Genomic DNA, 16,586 nt, shown 5'->3' with positions numbered 1-16,586 from the left:
TTTTTCTTTGGTAGTGAAAAGTGAAAAGAATTTTAATATCCAAAATATACATTCTGTGGCTTGATTTACCCATATCCACAGTTAAATATAAGGAACTTAAGACAGCCCTTGGAATTAGTGTTCACCACACCCCTGTGGATAGAAACAATTTAAACTACCTTAGAACAATCCACCTTTCCTTCCTAGGCCACTGGAACTAAAACTCTCTTTCTGTACTCAGGGAGAATCTCGCCGACCATTAAAAGCGTGTCTGGTCACCCCAGGGGCCTTTCTGGAGTAGGCCAGTTTGCGGTTGGGGAAACTACTGGCTAGCGTTCAGTTGAGCTGCCTGGGGAATGTGAGGCATGCTGACGCCCGCCTGGACGTTAGGCATTCTGGGTCCAGAAGAGTGGAGGCTGCTCCCCGTGGTGGTTGGATTTGCTTCCTCCCAGTTAAGCATGAGGGGAATGGACTATGTCATCATCCCCACTGCCCAAGGCTTGGAAAGTCACCAGTGGTAGGAGAGGAAATTCCCTTCTTTCCTTTGGGTTGGTAAACTAGCCTGAGGAAAATAAGGTTAAGCACACGGAGAGGACTCTGTTTTCATAAAAAACAAAACAAAACAAAACAAAAAAACACCACCAAAAATCATGTATAGCACTTTTGACTTTTGAGATGAATACATTTGGAGCATTGCCAGAAGTCAAAGAGAAAAATGAGCATCTCATACCTGTTTTGCCCTTTCCTCCGGGTGCCCCGGGCAAACCCTTTTCCCCTTTGTCACCTGAATACAGCAATAGCAACAGAAAGGATGAAATGAAATGATGAATTATTTCAGAAAGATAATATCTTACAGACTTTAATCAGAGAAAACAGTTTTTAAATTTCATTTGAGATTTCTCCAACTAAAATCCCTTGGTTTTACAGAAATAATTTGATTTTGAGTTGGCTGCACAGGCATAGCTATTCAAACAAGTCACAATTCCTTTAGATTGAATGTGACATTTCAGCAGAATGTGTGTAACCTATCCTACTTACATGTTTTCATGGGGCCTTCTGAACAAAGCTAATTCAGTTCTCAGCAGGTTTTTAATTTTAAAAGTTTTTTCTGAATCTGGATCAAATGATTAGCACATTACAGTATCTATATATTTATTATACCTCAAGTTATTCTCTGTGGTTTTACCCCTGGAGTATCAAAAATGTGTATTGTGATTTTTTTTCAGTTTTATTCAATAAACATTTACTATTCATTTACTTTAAGCAAGACAAAGGTTTAGGTACTTTGGGAGGATGTAAAGAGAGATAAAATTAAGCTTCAGATTTGAAAGAGTTTAGAAGTTTTAGATGCACTGTGATGTATGCAAATATCTTTAGTATAAAATAATGTCAAATATATTATACTGAAATATCAACCTTCGTAATTTTCCCTTCTGCTCTTCCTTGTATCTGGGCATTTTCTTACTTTCAGAAGTATCCACAAAATAATTGAAGGAGACTTAGGATTGTTAAGGCAGAGAGAAAGAAAATAAAATGTTGATTTTTTTCAATTTCAAAATAAGCTCCCGAAGCCTACACCAGCTAATAATTGAAAGCAAAAGCTTTTGATTTGTAAGAGGAAATGTTTGGGTATGGTTCTTGAGACTCAAAAGGGAAGACCTTGATAGAAGTAATGTAAGAGTTTATGCTTCAATGGTGATATGGAAAAGAAAAGAAAAGATCCTCATGTGGGATGAATACAGAGTGAAGGTCACTCAAGCTAGGAAAGAGCATAGTGCTTCCTCTCCAAGAGGTTCACGCGGCCAAGGAGTTGTGGCTAAGATCCCAGGGGACCATGCAAAGGGGAATAGGGTCCACTTAGGTCCTGCCTGGCCCCAGCAACAGGAAACACGGGAGCCCCTCAGAAGACTTTAGTGTCCTGTGTAATCTGTCTGGAAGAGGCCCATTAGCCATTGTTTTCATTACTCTCTGCTCAGAAGTGCCCCCTACATGTCAACTGCTGTTCATCCAAAGGAAACCTGCCTGGGTCCTACAGGATTTGCTAAGCCTTTCTAAACTGAAGCATGGGGACACTTTTTTTTTTTTCACGGTAACACCTGAATTTCAAGAGCTCTCCAAACTGAAGAAGGGCATTCTTGAAACCCAGATGCAGATTAAGTGTACAGGGGAAGTCCCCAGAACTTGTGTTTGGAGAGAGTTAGACAATGGTGAAATCTGTGACAATGGAATGGAATAAATGTTGCTAGAGAAACATTGAACAGAGATAACATACTCTTGGAGGGAGCTAGAAATGACAGTGTTTCAGATGGGTAAGACAAAGGAAGGCTTTCCTGAGGAGATTGCATTTGACTTTGGCTATGAGAAATCTCAGCAGATGAAGATGGGAGAAAGTAGGGGAGGACATGTAGGCAGAGGCTGTTGAGCACACAGCTAAGGGAGATTGATCTGTTCACACTTTAATTATATCCTTCAATTCTACATTTACCTTATGTGTAAATTGGAAAAGATAGAACAAGTTTTGGAAGTATACTGAAGGAAGAAGGGAAAGATATATTTGTTGTGTGTCAGTTATGTGCTACTTGAAGAAACAGGATCAGAGAGGCAAAATAACTTGCTCAGGAACATCCATGAATTAAAAGGCAGGGTTAGTATTCAAACCCAAATCTTTCCAACTTGACTCAGGATGCTTGCCAGATGACTTAACCAATTATTTAATTAAGAAAGCAAATGTTTTAGTTTCCTTGGCTGCTCAAGCTAACACCATGCAGTGGGACAGCTTAAACAGTGGGAATTTAATGGCTTATGGTCTGGAAGTTAGGAAAAAAGTCCAAATCAAGGTATCATCAAAGCGATACTTTCTCCTAGAAGACTGGCATTCTGGGGCTGGTTGCTGGCAACTCTTGGTCCTTAGCTTGCCATGTGGCACAGAATACAGTGACCTCTTCTAGCCTTTCTCTTCTCTAATGGGTTCCATTGATTCAGCTTGTGGCTATTCTGTCTGTGGCTTTCTCTCTCTCTTCCATCTGAATTTCAGTTCACTTACAAAAGACTCCAGTAAGAGGATTTAAGACCCATCTGATTGAGGTGGGCCACACCTTAACTCAAGTAACCTCATCAAAAAGTCTTATTTACAATGAGTTTAGAAGTGGATTGAGTTTAAAAACATGTTTTTCTGGAGTATATGCAGCTCTAAACCACTACAGTAAAGTATTTAGAAAATGTTATAAAAAATCTGAAAGAATACCAGTCCTTACCAGCACTAAAAGTAATAAGGAATTTAAAGATCACTTGAGTATGGGATATTTAAAGCAGAAAAATAGTTTATTTTCTTTATGTGTAAATCCCTTTCAGTACAACATGGGCTGAAAGTTGATTATAGTTCTGGGGTAAGCTCAGTGATGGACATAAATAGAGTATTTGCTTTAGAGAAATGATAGACTTTTCAGGAAAACAAAGTATGTGTAAGACACCAACAAGATGGAACACAATCACATACTAAAAGAGGGAAATAAAGAAAAAGTCCAGTAGGCATTCAGAGAAGAAAACAATGGCTGTGAATTCAAGAAGAAATCATTGAAGAGATGACCCTTGAGCAGGGCCTCAACATTTTGGGAAACAATTTCTTGAACTGATATGGGGCTCTTTTTCTTTGACTACTGTCTAGTGTTTTATGATGAATTCCTTTCCTTTTTGGTTAATGGGAAAGCCAAAGCAGTGTGGTGGGATTGAAAAAAACCATGGAAGCACAAAAAACCAGGGTATGAATCTTGGCTCTGCCACTGCAGAGCAAAATTTGGCCATTTTACTTAATTCCTTCAAGCTTCATTTTTCCCCCCATTTATATAGAGGAAATAACAGTATCTAAAATCAGAAGAACATTAAGGAGCTAAATTAAATAATTTTATCTTATCATGAGATAAGCGCAGTGCTTGACTCACAGCCGAGGCTCAGCCAATCTCCACTTCTGTTCCCTAAATCAGAGTCATGGTAAAGGAATTCATACAAAGTACTTAGCCAGTTCAGGGAAGATTTGAGTTTAGACTGCCTATTTCCTGAAAACCAATTCTGACTTAAAGCCATCCACAGAAACTTATTTTGGCACAAGAGTGGGAACATGTCTGTAATAAATGTCCTAAGGTTGAAGACTTAGAGATTGCAGTCAAACAAACAAACAAAAAATTATAATGCTTTCAGTGTAAAAGATTAGTGACCTTAAGTAAAAACATTTATTTTGCTATGAGATTGAATTTACCTATACTAAATCATTCTTCTTTCTTATTTCTAAAATGATGTATTGACAACCAGAAAGCTACCTTATCCATGCAAGTGACAACATTAAGGTCAGCCCAGAAAGTTGAGATTAATCTGCACCAATGAAAAATTTAGGAGGGCCATCAACAAAATGAGGGCAATAAATTTCAAAGTACAGATTAATACTGAAATTAATCCAGGTGAGCCAAAATACTGTGCCTCCATTTTTTTTTTTTTTTTTTGAATTCCAGGACATGCTCCTAAATTTTTATAGCACATCTCTGGAAGAGAAAGAAATCTTAGTAGCTAGTGGGGGAAACTGACGTTAAGGCAAAATGGTATTTTAAGAAAAAAGAGTTTAAAAAGAGTGCCACAGTGTAGGAAATAATGTGTAATTATTCATTCATTCATTTGTCCTCTATTCAATATACATTTAGATAGGTTCTACTACATAATAGATATCTGGAATAAAATGATTAAATGTAGGATCCCCACATAGAGATTATATTTATTTAAGCAGACAGATCCAGTAAATATTTCATTCATATGTTCCCTCCAGAAGGTCACAGTATAGAGGGGAAAGTAGACAGGACAATCGACCATGACAATGCCTACAGTGATAGAGGTAGGTGGGAACCTTGCAGAAGGAATTGGCCTGAGGGAGATAAATTTAGTTAACTCTACTATTTCCAGACTGTTACTTTTACAACATTTCTAGAAGTTCACCCACTTTGATCCTCAGGCAATAATATTAAAAATGCCTGTCCCCTCTGTGCTCTCTCATCTACCATTCTCCCAGAAAATTATTCTTATTATGAAAGGATTTAACTTGGCTCATGATAATTAACTCTACCTCTTCTAATCGGAGTCTCACTTAAACTTGGCATACCTAAATCTGGGAAAGTGCATCATCTTGAATGACTCTAAAAAATATAGTTTTTGTTCATGGCAGTAACTTAAACACACACACATCTGCTCCTTCTGCTCATATCCAGAGCAATACCTGTAATTTTAACCTCACCAACATGGATGTGTCCTAACATCTCATAATCTGGCTATACCTTTACATTCCTTTAGCTGATACAGTCAGGGACAGACCCATGATAACATTTTATCTGAAGCTTATGCAATGTGAGTGACTCTCTTTAAGTAAAATAATACAAAATTTCAGATAGAAAACATGATTTTAAAATTAATATTTATTTTTAATTACAGATAGAAAACATGGTTTTAAAATGAATATTTATTTTTAGGAGAAAAGAAATAAAGTGAATCACTAAATATTAAAAGTAGATGAATACTACATAAAAATTCATTAAAAATAAAAACATTTTAATTAATGAATGAATTGTGACACCTGTATAATTCTTTTCCATTCACATGGTGGTATATGTTTAACAGCATTCATTGCTTCTTCATTTGACCACAAATTTATACCATTTTAAAAAAGGATAGAGAAATAATATAGAAAGATAACCCAGTCTTTCCTCTAATATGGTTAATCAAAAATTCTTTTATTAAACTTATTTGTTGAAGTAAAATACAAATAAAGAAAGTTTCAGCAACCATAAAGTTCAGCTTGACGACATTTCACAAAGTGAAATACCTGGTAACCACCACCAAAATGAAATCCCAAGAAGCCCCACTTGTGCCATCTCCAAATCGTTACCTCCCTCTTGCCTAAAGGTTGCAATCCTGATTACTAATACCATGATTTAGTTTTTTTATAATTTTGAACTCTTTGTAAATGAAATCATTTGGCATACATATTATGTCCATGGTAATCATCCATTTTGTTGCATACAGAAATGGTGTCTTGTCTTCCATTGCTGTATGGGAGTAGTGTGTAAGAGTTCCAGTTGCTCCATATCCTCACCAATCCTATTTTTAGCCAGTTTGATTTAGTCACTTTGGCGAGTATGTGGTAGTATCACATTTTACATCAAGTCTGCTTTATCCTGATGAGATTTGCCATCTGAATTTATTGGCCATCTGAATGTCTTCTTTTGTGAGGCACCTAGGGTTTTTTGACCCTTTTTTTTTACTTTTGGATTATCTATCATTTTTCTTATTGATTTGCTAGATCTCTTTATATTTTAGATATGTCATTTACAGGATATAACAGCAAACTTTTTCTTCAATTCCGGGATTTCTTTTTTCATTCTCTGAGAAGTGTCTTTTAAAAAATAGAAGTTCTTAATTCTTATATACTCTAAATTGTTAGTTTTTTCTTCACAGTTAATTTTTTTTTGATATCCTGTTTGAGAAATTATCTCTCAAGGATCAAAAATATAGAATTCTGTATTATCTCCTAGAAGTGTTACTGCTTTACCTTTAAAATTTGGATCTACCAAATCTGGTTTACTACTTGGAGCAGGTTGATATAATTGATGAATTCCGAAAAGAAATATTGGATTATGTTTGTAATCTGATCTGTACCTGGGCATGATTGAGTTATGATTATCTAAATGTATGTTAATAAAAGGCATGGTGAAGAACAGAGCTGAGGGTTTCTGATATTGGAGTTTTGATGTTGGAGTTTGATGCTGAAGTCTTAAGCTGGAGTCCCAGGGAAAGAGACAGAGCCATCTGCCTGATAGTCTACAACTGACCTTATAGAAGGAACAGAAGAGCTGAGCCCAGAGGAACCCAGAAAGCCTGAACCCTCACAGACGTCAGCAGCCATCTTGCTCCAATATGTGGAAATAGACTTTGGTGAGGGAAGTAAATTATGCTTTATGGCCTGGCATCTGTAGGCTCCTATCCCAGATAAATACCCTTATAGAAACCAACAAATTTCTGGTATTTTGCATCGGCACCCCTTTGGCTGACTAATACACTACCAAATTTAGATCTACAGTCAATTGATTTTAGGTAGAGTGTTAAGTTAAGGGTAGGGGTCAAGACTTTATTTAACATGAATAGCCAATTGACCCAGCATGGAAAGGGCTTAAACAAGTGAGAGAATCTGAGGAGGAAGCCTCATTAACTTCAGCAGAAAACAGTCACAGACCCATACTGAAACCGGATTCATGAACTATGAGGATTTCACCCACAGGTGAGTGTATAATAGAAGTCACCAGATCAACAACCTCTTTAATAATTTTTCATCCATGGCAGTGCCCTCCATCCTTTCCCTCAAATACAGGCTAAAGGGAATTTTTTAAAGGGATGAGTTTAAAAAGCATGGGAAGAAAATGAGTACTGAGACACAGGATAAGAGAGAAAGCCCACTGCCTCAGCTCAGCCTGCTGTTTATCAATAAGAAGCCACTTTAAGCATTCATGACAGGCTCTAGGGTACATCTGTGGCCGCAGATATTATTTGCTCAGGGCACTGAGTTTTCCCCGTCTGGACTATTGCACAAATATCTCTTGCATCTCCTTCTAAAATGGCTTTTACCATTGTCAGAAAGTTCTTATATTCAAGACCTCTGTTCTTCCTTGGATCAATCCTGTCTTCCTCTCCCAGCCAGAAGCATCCTCTCCTTCTCCCTTGGCCTTCATAGTACTTTTATATTGTTAGTTATTTATTTCTCATATGATTCCTACAGTAGTGATGCTATTCAATATTATAATTCTTTCTGAGGAATTTCTATCTTCCTGAACAGTCTAGGTGTTCCTTGCAATAAAATTTATATCTTCATTCAGCTTTGTATCTCCAAACCAAGGGAGACAATGACTGTATAAATTACTGAATACCGGAAGCAATTAGAATCTCCTGCCATTGTGGGTAGGGAAGGAATGTTTGGATAATGAAGAAGAGGTTACCTATATTTCATAATATTGAGGTTGTAATTATGCACAATGTCTGGACATGACTGAAAAGGAAATGCACACATAAACCTTAAGTTCCCTATCTTGTTAATAGACCTTTATATAGAATTATTAGTTGTTCCACTCAAATTAAGAAAGAAAATTATACTGTCTTCTACTTTCTTGTGCTCTATGAATAATTGTTTTCTACTACTGAACATGTTTCATGGTTGGTGATATTTGTTTTAATGGTATCTGAGATTGGTAGGCCACCTGTGGACCCCAGGAGAGTGCTTAATGTAGAGATTAACAGAACTTTATGCTTGATTCTATCCCTGAATTCCTGTTTAATTTGCTCAAGGCCTTTATATTTTTGACCCATGAGACACATTGTTTATGCATGGAAGAAACAGCTAAGATATAAAGAAAGAGAGAAATTATATTTTAAAAGAAAGAAAAGAGATAGTTCTTGTGATCCAAAAACCTTTAGAAATATGTTAATGGTATGCTCAATTTGCTTTAAATTGTTCTTGGAGAATGGTAAATGCAGCTTACCCTTCTTGCCAATCGGTCCAGTCTTGCCAATATTGCCCTGGTCTCCTATATCACCCAATTCTCCTTTAAGTCCTGGAAAGCAAAGCATATCACCTTTTTATCCTAAGGTTTATTCCTTCTCTTTAAAGCTGTGGCTATTAATGATATTCACTTGAAGGAAATACCAAAAAGGGTATTTTTCTTTTGAGATATAATATATATCCCATGCTATGTTATTTATTTTAATGGGGCTATAATGCATGTTCTAGAATTAAAATGAGGGCACGTATGACAATCATGAACATGATGCTATTAAAATGCTTACTGATGTGGTATTTCTAGAATGACTTCAGCAGAGGATGTTTCATCTAAAGGTCAGGCAAGGGGTTGGGGAGAAAGATTCTTAGGCACTATCTGGATCTATTTTTCTCAGGTCCCTTTTGACTTCACTTTGGGATCCTATTTCACCTTTATTTGATGATGTTAGCCACTTCAAAACAGGGGAGGGCATGTGCAATCATAAAACATAGTGATCAAAGGGACATCAAAGATCATCTGCCCAGTTTTCTCTAAAGAAATATGATTGGAGATCACTGAGTTCCTCCAAAATTGTTATTAATTTTGTTTTCTCCTATGATAATTTAAAGAAATTTGTCAGTTTTTTTGTAAAGCTATATTTTTTTAGAATAATTTTGTGATGTTTATATACATGTAAATATACATGTATATGTTATATACATTAGCATAATACATGTTTGTAGAATAAGATGAATTTAAGTCAGCATTTCTCAAATTGATGTCTCAAGGGACTCTGAGTATTTTCTTCCCTATAAATTTCACAATTTAAAGTTAATGGTCCAGGGCAACCACCTTGTAGGATGCATGCTGACACACCACAGTCCAGGAGCCATGTTTGGTGCAGTTAACTCTTGGCTCTGTGAGTGAAAACATTCCCCAACAGTCTTTGTTTGTTCTTATCTTCTTATCTCCCTCACCATTTGCCTCACCATGCTATTCTTCTGTTTAAGGAAAGGGGAGTTAAATAAAGAAACCTTGGAGAAAGGTGAGGAAATAATGGATCCGGGAATTATTTCTGTTCCTTTTTATCTTCCTCCTTAGCTGTTAGTCAGCCAAAAAGAGTTGCTTAGCAGTGGTTTTTGAGGAGAGACACAGCTATAAACACAGCTGTGTTTCTAAAATTCATAGTTCCTTAGCTAGTCCCAGATACTGCTATTCCTTGGGGCTCCCAGAGTATCCCACCCCAGCAGCATTAAGGATGCAGCTTGAGAAATGTGTTTGAGTCTTGTTGACAGAAGAGCTCCTAGGAGCTCCCGGAGCGAGTTAATTTGTGTCTGTAACACATTTCATGCATCTGTGGGGCAGAAGGATTTAAAAAAAAAAGCAGACAGCAGCTAATTTCCTGTGCAAGGATCAGACGAGACAGATGAGCAATTCTAATATTATACTGTTCATTTCATATCATTTTACCTACCTTTCGGCCCCAAACGTCCCACCTTGCCATGCTTTCCCTCTTCTCCTAGATCTCCTTTGTCACCATCATCTCCTTTGGAAACAGAAAATGAGCGAGAATGAAGGAGCTCAAGTAGTAACATAAGCACATACTCCAAGGATGAGGTGAACATGGTTAGAATACACCCTCCAGCTCAGTGTTCGCCTTTCAAATCAGATGTGAATATGTATATAGACCCACATGGACTGGACACAGATAAGAAGACATTTCCAGTATCTTTTCTCTTTCACTTTTTTTCCTCACTCAACTCTACGTTTAAAGAAGTATAGTTGGTGGTGAATTGCTAAGAAGTTGGTTTAACCAGACATGTCTTTATTCTTGCTGGATAACATGGAAGTTTTGGAAGCACAGCATGCATTGATGTACATAAAATTTACACACATGTATTTATTCCTCCCTGGATGCATGATTGGGAAACCTAAAACTTTAGGTGTGTATCAGGCAGCTGTTAACAAAAGACTAAGAACGGGGAAGAGCTGCAAAGCACTTCTGTGTGCAGAGCAACTATCTTAGACATACGGTGGCACTAGTGATGAAAACTGAATGGAAGGTGCCCTAGGCTGTGAATTATGATCCTGGATTTTAATGTCATGGTAGCCACTCATGGGTAGGTCAAGTCTATAGTTCACAAATGAAGGAGTCCTGTCCATCATCAGAGGATTAAAGAGGAGGCAAAAATTTCTAAAGTGAACACAGAAGCTGCTGGGATTAAACAATTTGAAGAGAAAGTTGAGGTGTTTATTGATTTACCCAGAAAAAAAGCATGACCAGCCATTTTCTTTCTTCCTTCCTTCTTCTCTCTCTCCCCACTCCCCCTCCCTTCCTCCCTCCCTCTCTCTCTTTCTGAAAGCACAATGTTAAAATTTTAAATGAAAGCATGAGCAATGCTCTGAAGTGTTGGATTTCCAGACTGTGAGGTTCTCCAAGTATTGGAATGACTTACAAGTACAACTTTGGAATGGCTCACAAGTAGAACTATAGGAGCTGCTTCTGGCAGGCTTTCAAAAAAGAATGCATAGATGATTTGGGTGGTCAGGCCAGAAGGGTGAAGTGGGTGGACTAGGCGGCATTTCTTGGTTCTTTCCAGCTAAAGTCAACATTTAATGTTTGTTGAGCACTTATAATGTGTGGCAAGACCACACTAAGGACTTGGCATGGAATCGTCACAGCAATTCTAGGAGGTGGAAATTTATTTTGCTCCATTTTATGAATGGAAAAAGTATGACTCAAAGAGGATAAGTTGTTTGCCTATTGTCATAGAGTCTGGGAGTTGTAGAAATAGGATTAAAGACCACATATGTCTCTTCCACTCCAGATATCTAACATTGTACAGTTGTCCCATCCAGTCTAAGCTTCTGTGACTCTTAACAGGTGGCAAAGTTTAGAGAACTTGGCACTTCTCAAATTTTTCAGAGCAGAAAGGGGAGATGTAGAAAGAACTATAGATTTTGTTTATTTTTAAACAAGGAAGACAGAGGGAAGATGGGGGGACAGCTTATTCTTTCAATGACCTAATTCCCAGGGAATATATCCTTGAGGGAGTTTAGTGCTTGACGCCTGACTTTGCTGCTCACTGGTTTATGGAGTTTGGGAAGTTCTTTAATATTTCTGGCCTTGTTTCACTCATTTGTAAAATGGACAGAATAATACCTTTTTCACAGTGTTATAGTAAAGGTAAAGTTAGAAAAGTGCTTTACCTTTAGGAAGCCTTCTCTAACACTCCCAGGATGGGCTAAACACTCCCTCTAATTATCTTCTTTGTTTAAAATATCACTTTATTACTATACCTCAATTTATCTGTGCCAACCCTTATACTCCTCTGTGACCCTCAGAATGGCAGGGACCTTAATTTTCTCATTCTAGTACCCCCAGAATTTAGCATAGTTCCTAGCTCTGGTTCTTAATAAATACTGCTGAACTGCCTATTTTTTGAACCACGAAACATTTTACAAAGAAAACAAAAGTATTTATTGAGTACCATGTGCCAGAACTGTTCTTAGTACTTGAATGTATTCTATCATTGGATCCCCACAACAGCCTTTGAGATAGGTGCTATGCTTAGCTCCATTTTACAGAAGAGAAAATGGGGGCAAAGAGTGGTTCAGTAACTTGCTCAGGTCACCCATATTATAACCTGAGCATTTGTCTTCAAATCCTGTGTTCTGAACTAGTTGGGCGATTTGGAACAATTCCTGTTTTAACATTTCTGGGTCTTGGATTGCTATGCTGTTCAATGGGACTAAAAAAGGTATGTCTGCTCACAATAAGGCAAAATCAAAGGCAAGTACATTTGAAGCATTTGGTAAATCATAAAGCCACATGAATGTGAATTATCAGTGCTATTATTATTTCTCCTCCCTTCTTCCTCTTCTTAAGAGCTTTTCTACTCATTTCCAAGTAAGTGTCTAACCTGAGAGAGCCAGGTAAGTGGCTTAGCCATCTGCTACTTCCTGGTGGCTTCTGATGGAAAATAGTGTGCCTGCATTGTAGCCTGCTGGTGAGCAGGAAGCTGGCAGAGAGGAAGGAAACAACCTGCACCCTTACCTTCAGCTTGTATCCTCAGTTCATTTGATCTTTAGGATTGCTTTATTGAGAACAGAAGGGAGGTATAAAAGAAAGCTTTGGAAAGAATCTCCCACATGGCTCACAGTTGCCTGCTTTTATCTTCTTGGCAATATTTCATTGGATTAGTAGGGCAATTTAGACTTCCTTTCCATCAGTTAAAAATAGCCATTTACACTTGAAAAGTAAATGAAAAGCTATAAACTGAAATGAACTAACTTCTGTTTTACGAAAAAGATTTGTTTCAGCACACCAGGCCAGCAGCTTTCTGTGATCTTCTCCAGCAGAATCCAGCGGAGATCACAGCTGACCAATCTTTTTTGGGTAGGATGCTGCTGCTGCTGCTGCTGTTTTCTTCCCCAAGAAGCAAAACCTCTTAAAATTAAATTCTAGTTTTAAATCAAACAACTGGATCCAAGTCAGTGCTCCATGCTCAGAGGATGTTGTTATTAAAAATTGGTGATTTGGTTTGGGGATTGCTCAAGAAAAATCCCTGGAAGTGGTACTGTAGCCACTGCCAAAGTAATCTTACAGATTAGGGAGAAGTGGTTAGCAATCTTTCTCATAATCAGCCTGAGAATTGAGTGAGATACATGGCATGGTATGGTTTATAATGAGGTAAGGACTCGTGCCTAAAATAGCCTTCCCTCCCTTTCTTCCATATGAATCCATGGCATCCTTGTTTTTGGATAATCTAATAGCCATCTTGATTACACCCAGACTGCTCACATACTTCATATGCAGTCAGGTGCCCATAGAACAGATTAACCCACACCATTTGTTCCTTCCCCAGTCACAATCTTCATCATTTTGCTCAAGCAAATCAACCAGGTTTTGGGGCCTCCTGATGTTGTTTGCCTTCTCCCCATTTACCCAGTTTATCGCTCTTCTATGTCTCTGCCTACCTCCCCACCTGTCCTGAATTTCTTTCAACTAAGTCACTTCCACACAGCTCTCCCTAAGGCCAAGGCAGTGTGCTGTATTGGTTAGGAGCATTCTTGAGCAAGTCATTTCATTTCTCTGAGCCTCAGTTTCCTCATCCATAAAAATGAAGGAAATAATCCCTACTTAATAGGATTGTTGTGGACTCAAGAAGAGGATACAGGAAAAGTGCTTAGCACAGTGCCTAACACATGGGAAACTCATGTGTTCTTGCTTTAGAAGAACAAGAGGTAAAAAGCAAATCCAATTATCTTCATCATCATCATGATTTTGAAACTTCCATTGTATTTACTACCTCAATTCTTATCTTACAGTTATTATTTCCTTTTTTATTTTACTGTGCTCTTTGCTTTTTGCTATGACAATTTAAACATTTAAAGATATAGATATATACCATCAATGAAATTTAACAACTAACACTTTTGTCATTGCTTTATCTATTTTTTGCTAAATTTTAAAAAATTAAATTATAGATATCATTACATACCTTGTTTAAATACTTCAGCAAGTGTCTTTAAAAAGATAATGGCATTTTCTTATTTAAGCATGATATCATTGCCAAAATCTTACTTTTTAAAAATATATTTTTATTAGAGAAGTTGTGAAATTAAAAAGCAATCATGCGCATGTGTGGAATTCCTATACAACACCCCTCCACCAACACACTACATTGCTGTGGAATGTTTATTACAGATTATGAGATAATGTCATCAAACCATTACCACTAACTATGGTCTATATCGTGCACTTGGTATATTTTTTCCATACCCTCCTATTATTAACACATACATCTTTGGCATTGATGCAAGAATATTACAGTGTTGCTGTTAATTATAATCTGTAAGTTACATTATTTGTAATTTTCCCATGCTTCTCCACATTTCCAATACCCTGCATTAGTGACATACATCCATTCTAGTTCACAGAAGGACATTCTTACATTTTTTTAATCAATTACAATTCTTATCCACTTCTGGGTTCACTGTATTATTCAATCCCTAGATTATTCTCTAGCTTTCTTTCAATTGACATTTACATTCCTAGACTTTTTCAGCCACATCCCAATTATAAACCAGCTGCTAAGCACTATAATGTGTTGTGGTTAACTCTATCCATTTCTACACATTTATAGTCAAGTTAATTAAAACTTCTACATACATTAAGTATCAGTACTCCTTCACAGCCTTCCTCTTATCTCCTGATAACCTATACTCTAGGTTTTAACTCCATGTGTTTATTCTTTGTATTTAGTTCATATTAGTGAGACCATGCAATATTTGTCCTTTTGTGTTTGGCTTATTTTACTTAGCATAATGTCTTCAAGATTCATCCATGTTATCATATGTGTCCCAATTTCATTTCTTCCTACTGCAGCATAGTATGCTATCATATGTTTATACCACATTTTGATTATCCATTCATTGGTTGATGGACAGCTAGATTGTTTCCATCTTTTAGCAATTGCGAATAATGTTACTATGAATGATGATGATGTGCAAATGTCTGTTCACATCACAGTTTTCAATTCTTATGAAAATATTCCTAATAGAGGAATTGCTGGATCATATGGTAGTTCTATATATAGCTTCCTGAGGAACTGCTAACTGGAAGACAGTCACTTACTGGAACTGCTAACTGGAAGACAGACAGTTAGCAGTTCCTCAGGTTGCACCATTCTACATTCCCACCAACAGTGAAGGAGTACTTCTATTTCTTTGTATTCTTTCCAGCACCTACTGTTTTCCGTTTTATTAATAATGTCCTTTCTATGTGGAGTGAGATGATATCTCATTGTCATTTTTATTGCATTTCCCTAATAGTTAGTGATATAGCATATCTTTTCATGTGCTTTTTGGCCATTTGTATTTCCTCTTTGAAGAAATGTCTATTTAAATCTTTTGCTCATTTTAAAATTGGAGTTCTTCCTCTTTCATTGTTGACTTGAATGATCTCTTTATATATAGAATGGAAATAAAACCCTTGTCAGATATGTGGTTTCCAAATATTTTCTCCCATCGAGTGAGCTACATTTTCACCTTCTTAACAAAATCCTTTGAATCAAAAAAGTGTTTAAGTTTGAGGAGGTCCCATTATACCATGTTTTCTTTTGTTGTTCGCGCTTTTGGTGTAAGTTTTAAGAATCCACCACCTACCACCTACATTTTCTTCTAGGAGCTTTATGGTTCTGTTTTATATTTAGGCCTTTAATCTATTTTGAGTGAATTTTTGTATATGGTGTGAGCTAAGAGTCTTCTTTCATTCTTTTGGATATGGATATCCAATTCTCCCAGCACCATTTGTTGAATAGACTGTTCTACCCCAACTGGGTGTGTTTAACAGCCTTGTCAAAAATCACTTGACCATAGATGTGAGCGTTTGTTTCTAAACCATCCATTCAGTTTCATTGGTCTATGTGTCTATCGTTATGCCAATACCATGCTGTTTTTACTACTGTGGCTAGAAGTGATTAAAAAACTTTTAGGTAATGTGATCTAAAGTCTGAAAGTCAAAGCCCTCCAACTTTGCTCTTCCTTTTAAAGATGTTTTTGGCTATTCATGGCCTCTTACCTTCCAAATAAACTTGATAATTATGTTTTCTTTTAAAAATGCTGTGGAATTTTTACCAAGATTGCATTGATTCTGTTTATCAGTATGGGTAGAATTGACATCTTAACAATATTTAGTGTTCCAATCCATGAGCATGGAATGTTCTTCCATTTATTTAGGTATTTTTAAATATTTTAGCAATCCATTTTAGTTTTCTGAATAAAATTGCTTTATGGGACAATCAGCAAGATGGCAGCAGAGTAAGGAGCTCATAGAATCAGCTCCTGCTACAGAGCAGTTAGTAAACACCCAGAGCTATGGACCTAGCTGAAGCACTTGTTTGGGAGCTCCAGGAGACCAGAAGAGCACCCTGCAATATACTTGAAGGAATGCAAGGAGGAGCTTGCCCATCTGCAGAGAAGATTCATAAGTAGAGCACTCCACACATGGTGGCAGGTGCCCATCTTCCACTGAAGGCACAAGCT

At 37.1% G+C, this 16,586-nt stretch overlaps 1 protein-coding gene across 1 annotated transcript in view; it reads right to left on the bottom strand.

Moving 5' to 3' along the window:
- Positions 1 to 16,586, bottom strand: part of COLEC10 (collectin subfamily member 10) — a 43,025-nt gene that overhangs the window by 10,551 nt on the left and 15,888 nt on the right. The window contains exons 2-4 of the mRNA XM_004480727.5: positions 10,012 to 10,083; positions 8,541 to 8,612; positions 710 to 763 (exon numbers count right to left, since the gene is read on the bottom strand). Coding sequence (XP_004480784.2) covers positions 710 to 763; positions 8,541 to 8,612; positions 10,012 to 10,083 — 198 coding nt within the window. The remainder of the gene's footprint in view (positions 1 to 709; positions 764 to 8,540; positions 8,613 to 10,011; positions 10,084 to 16,586) is intronic.

This window comes from Dasypus novemcinctus, chromosome 14, assembly GCF_030445035.2.
Source record: "Dasypus novemcinctus isolate mDasNov1 chromosome 14, mDasNov1.1.hap2, whole genome shotgun sequence".
Taxonomy (NCBI): Eukaryota; Metazoa; Chordata; class Mammalia; order Cingulata; family Dasypodidae; genus Dasypus; species Dasypus novemcinctus.
The sequence above is the reverse complement of the archived record's forward strand: the minus strand, read 5'-3'. Positions and strand labels throughout refer to the sequence as shown.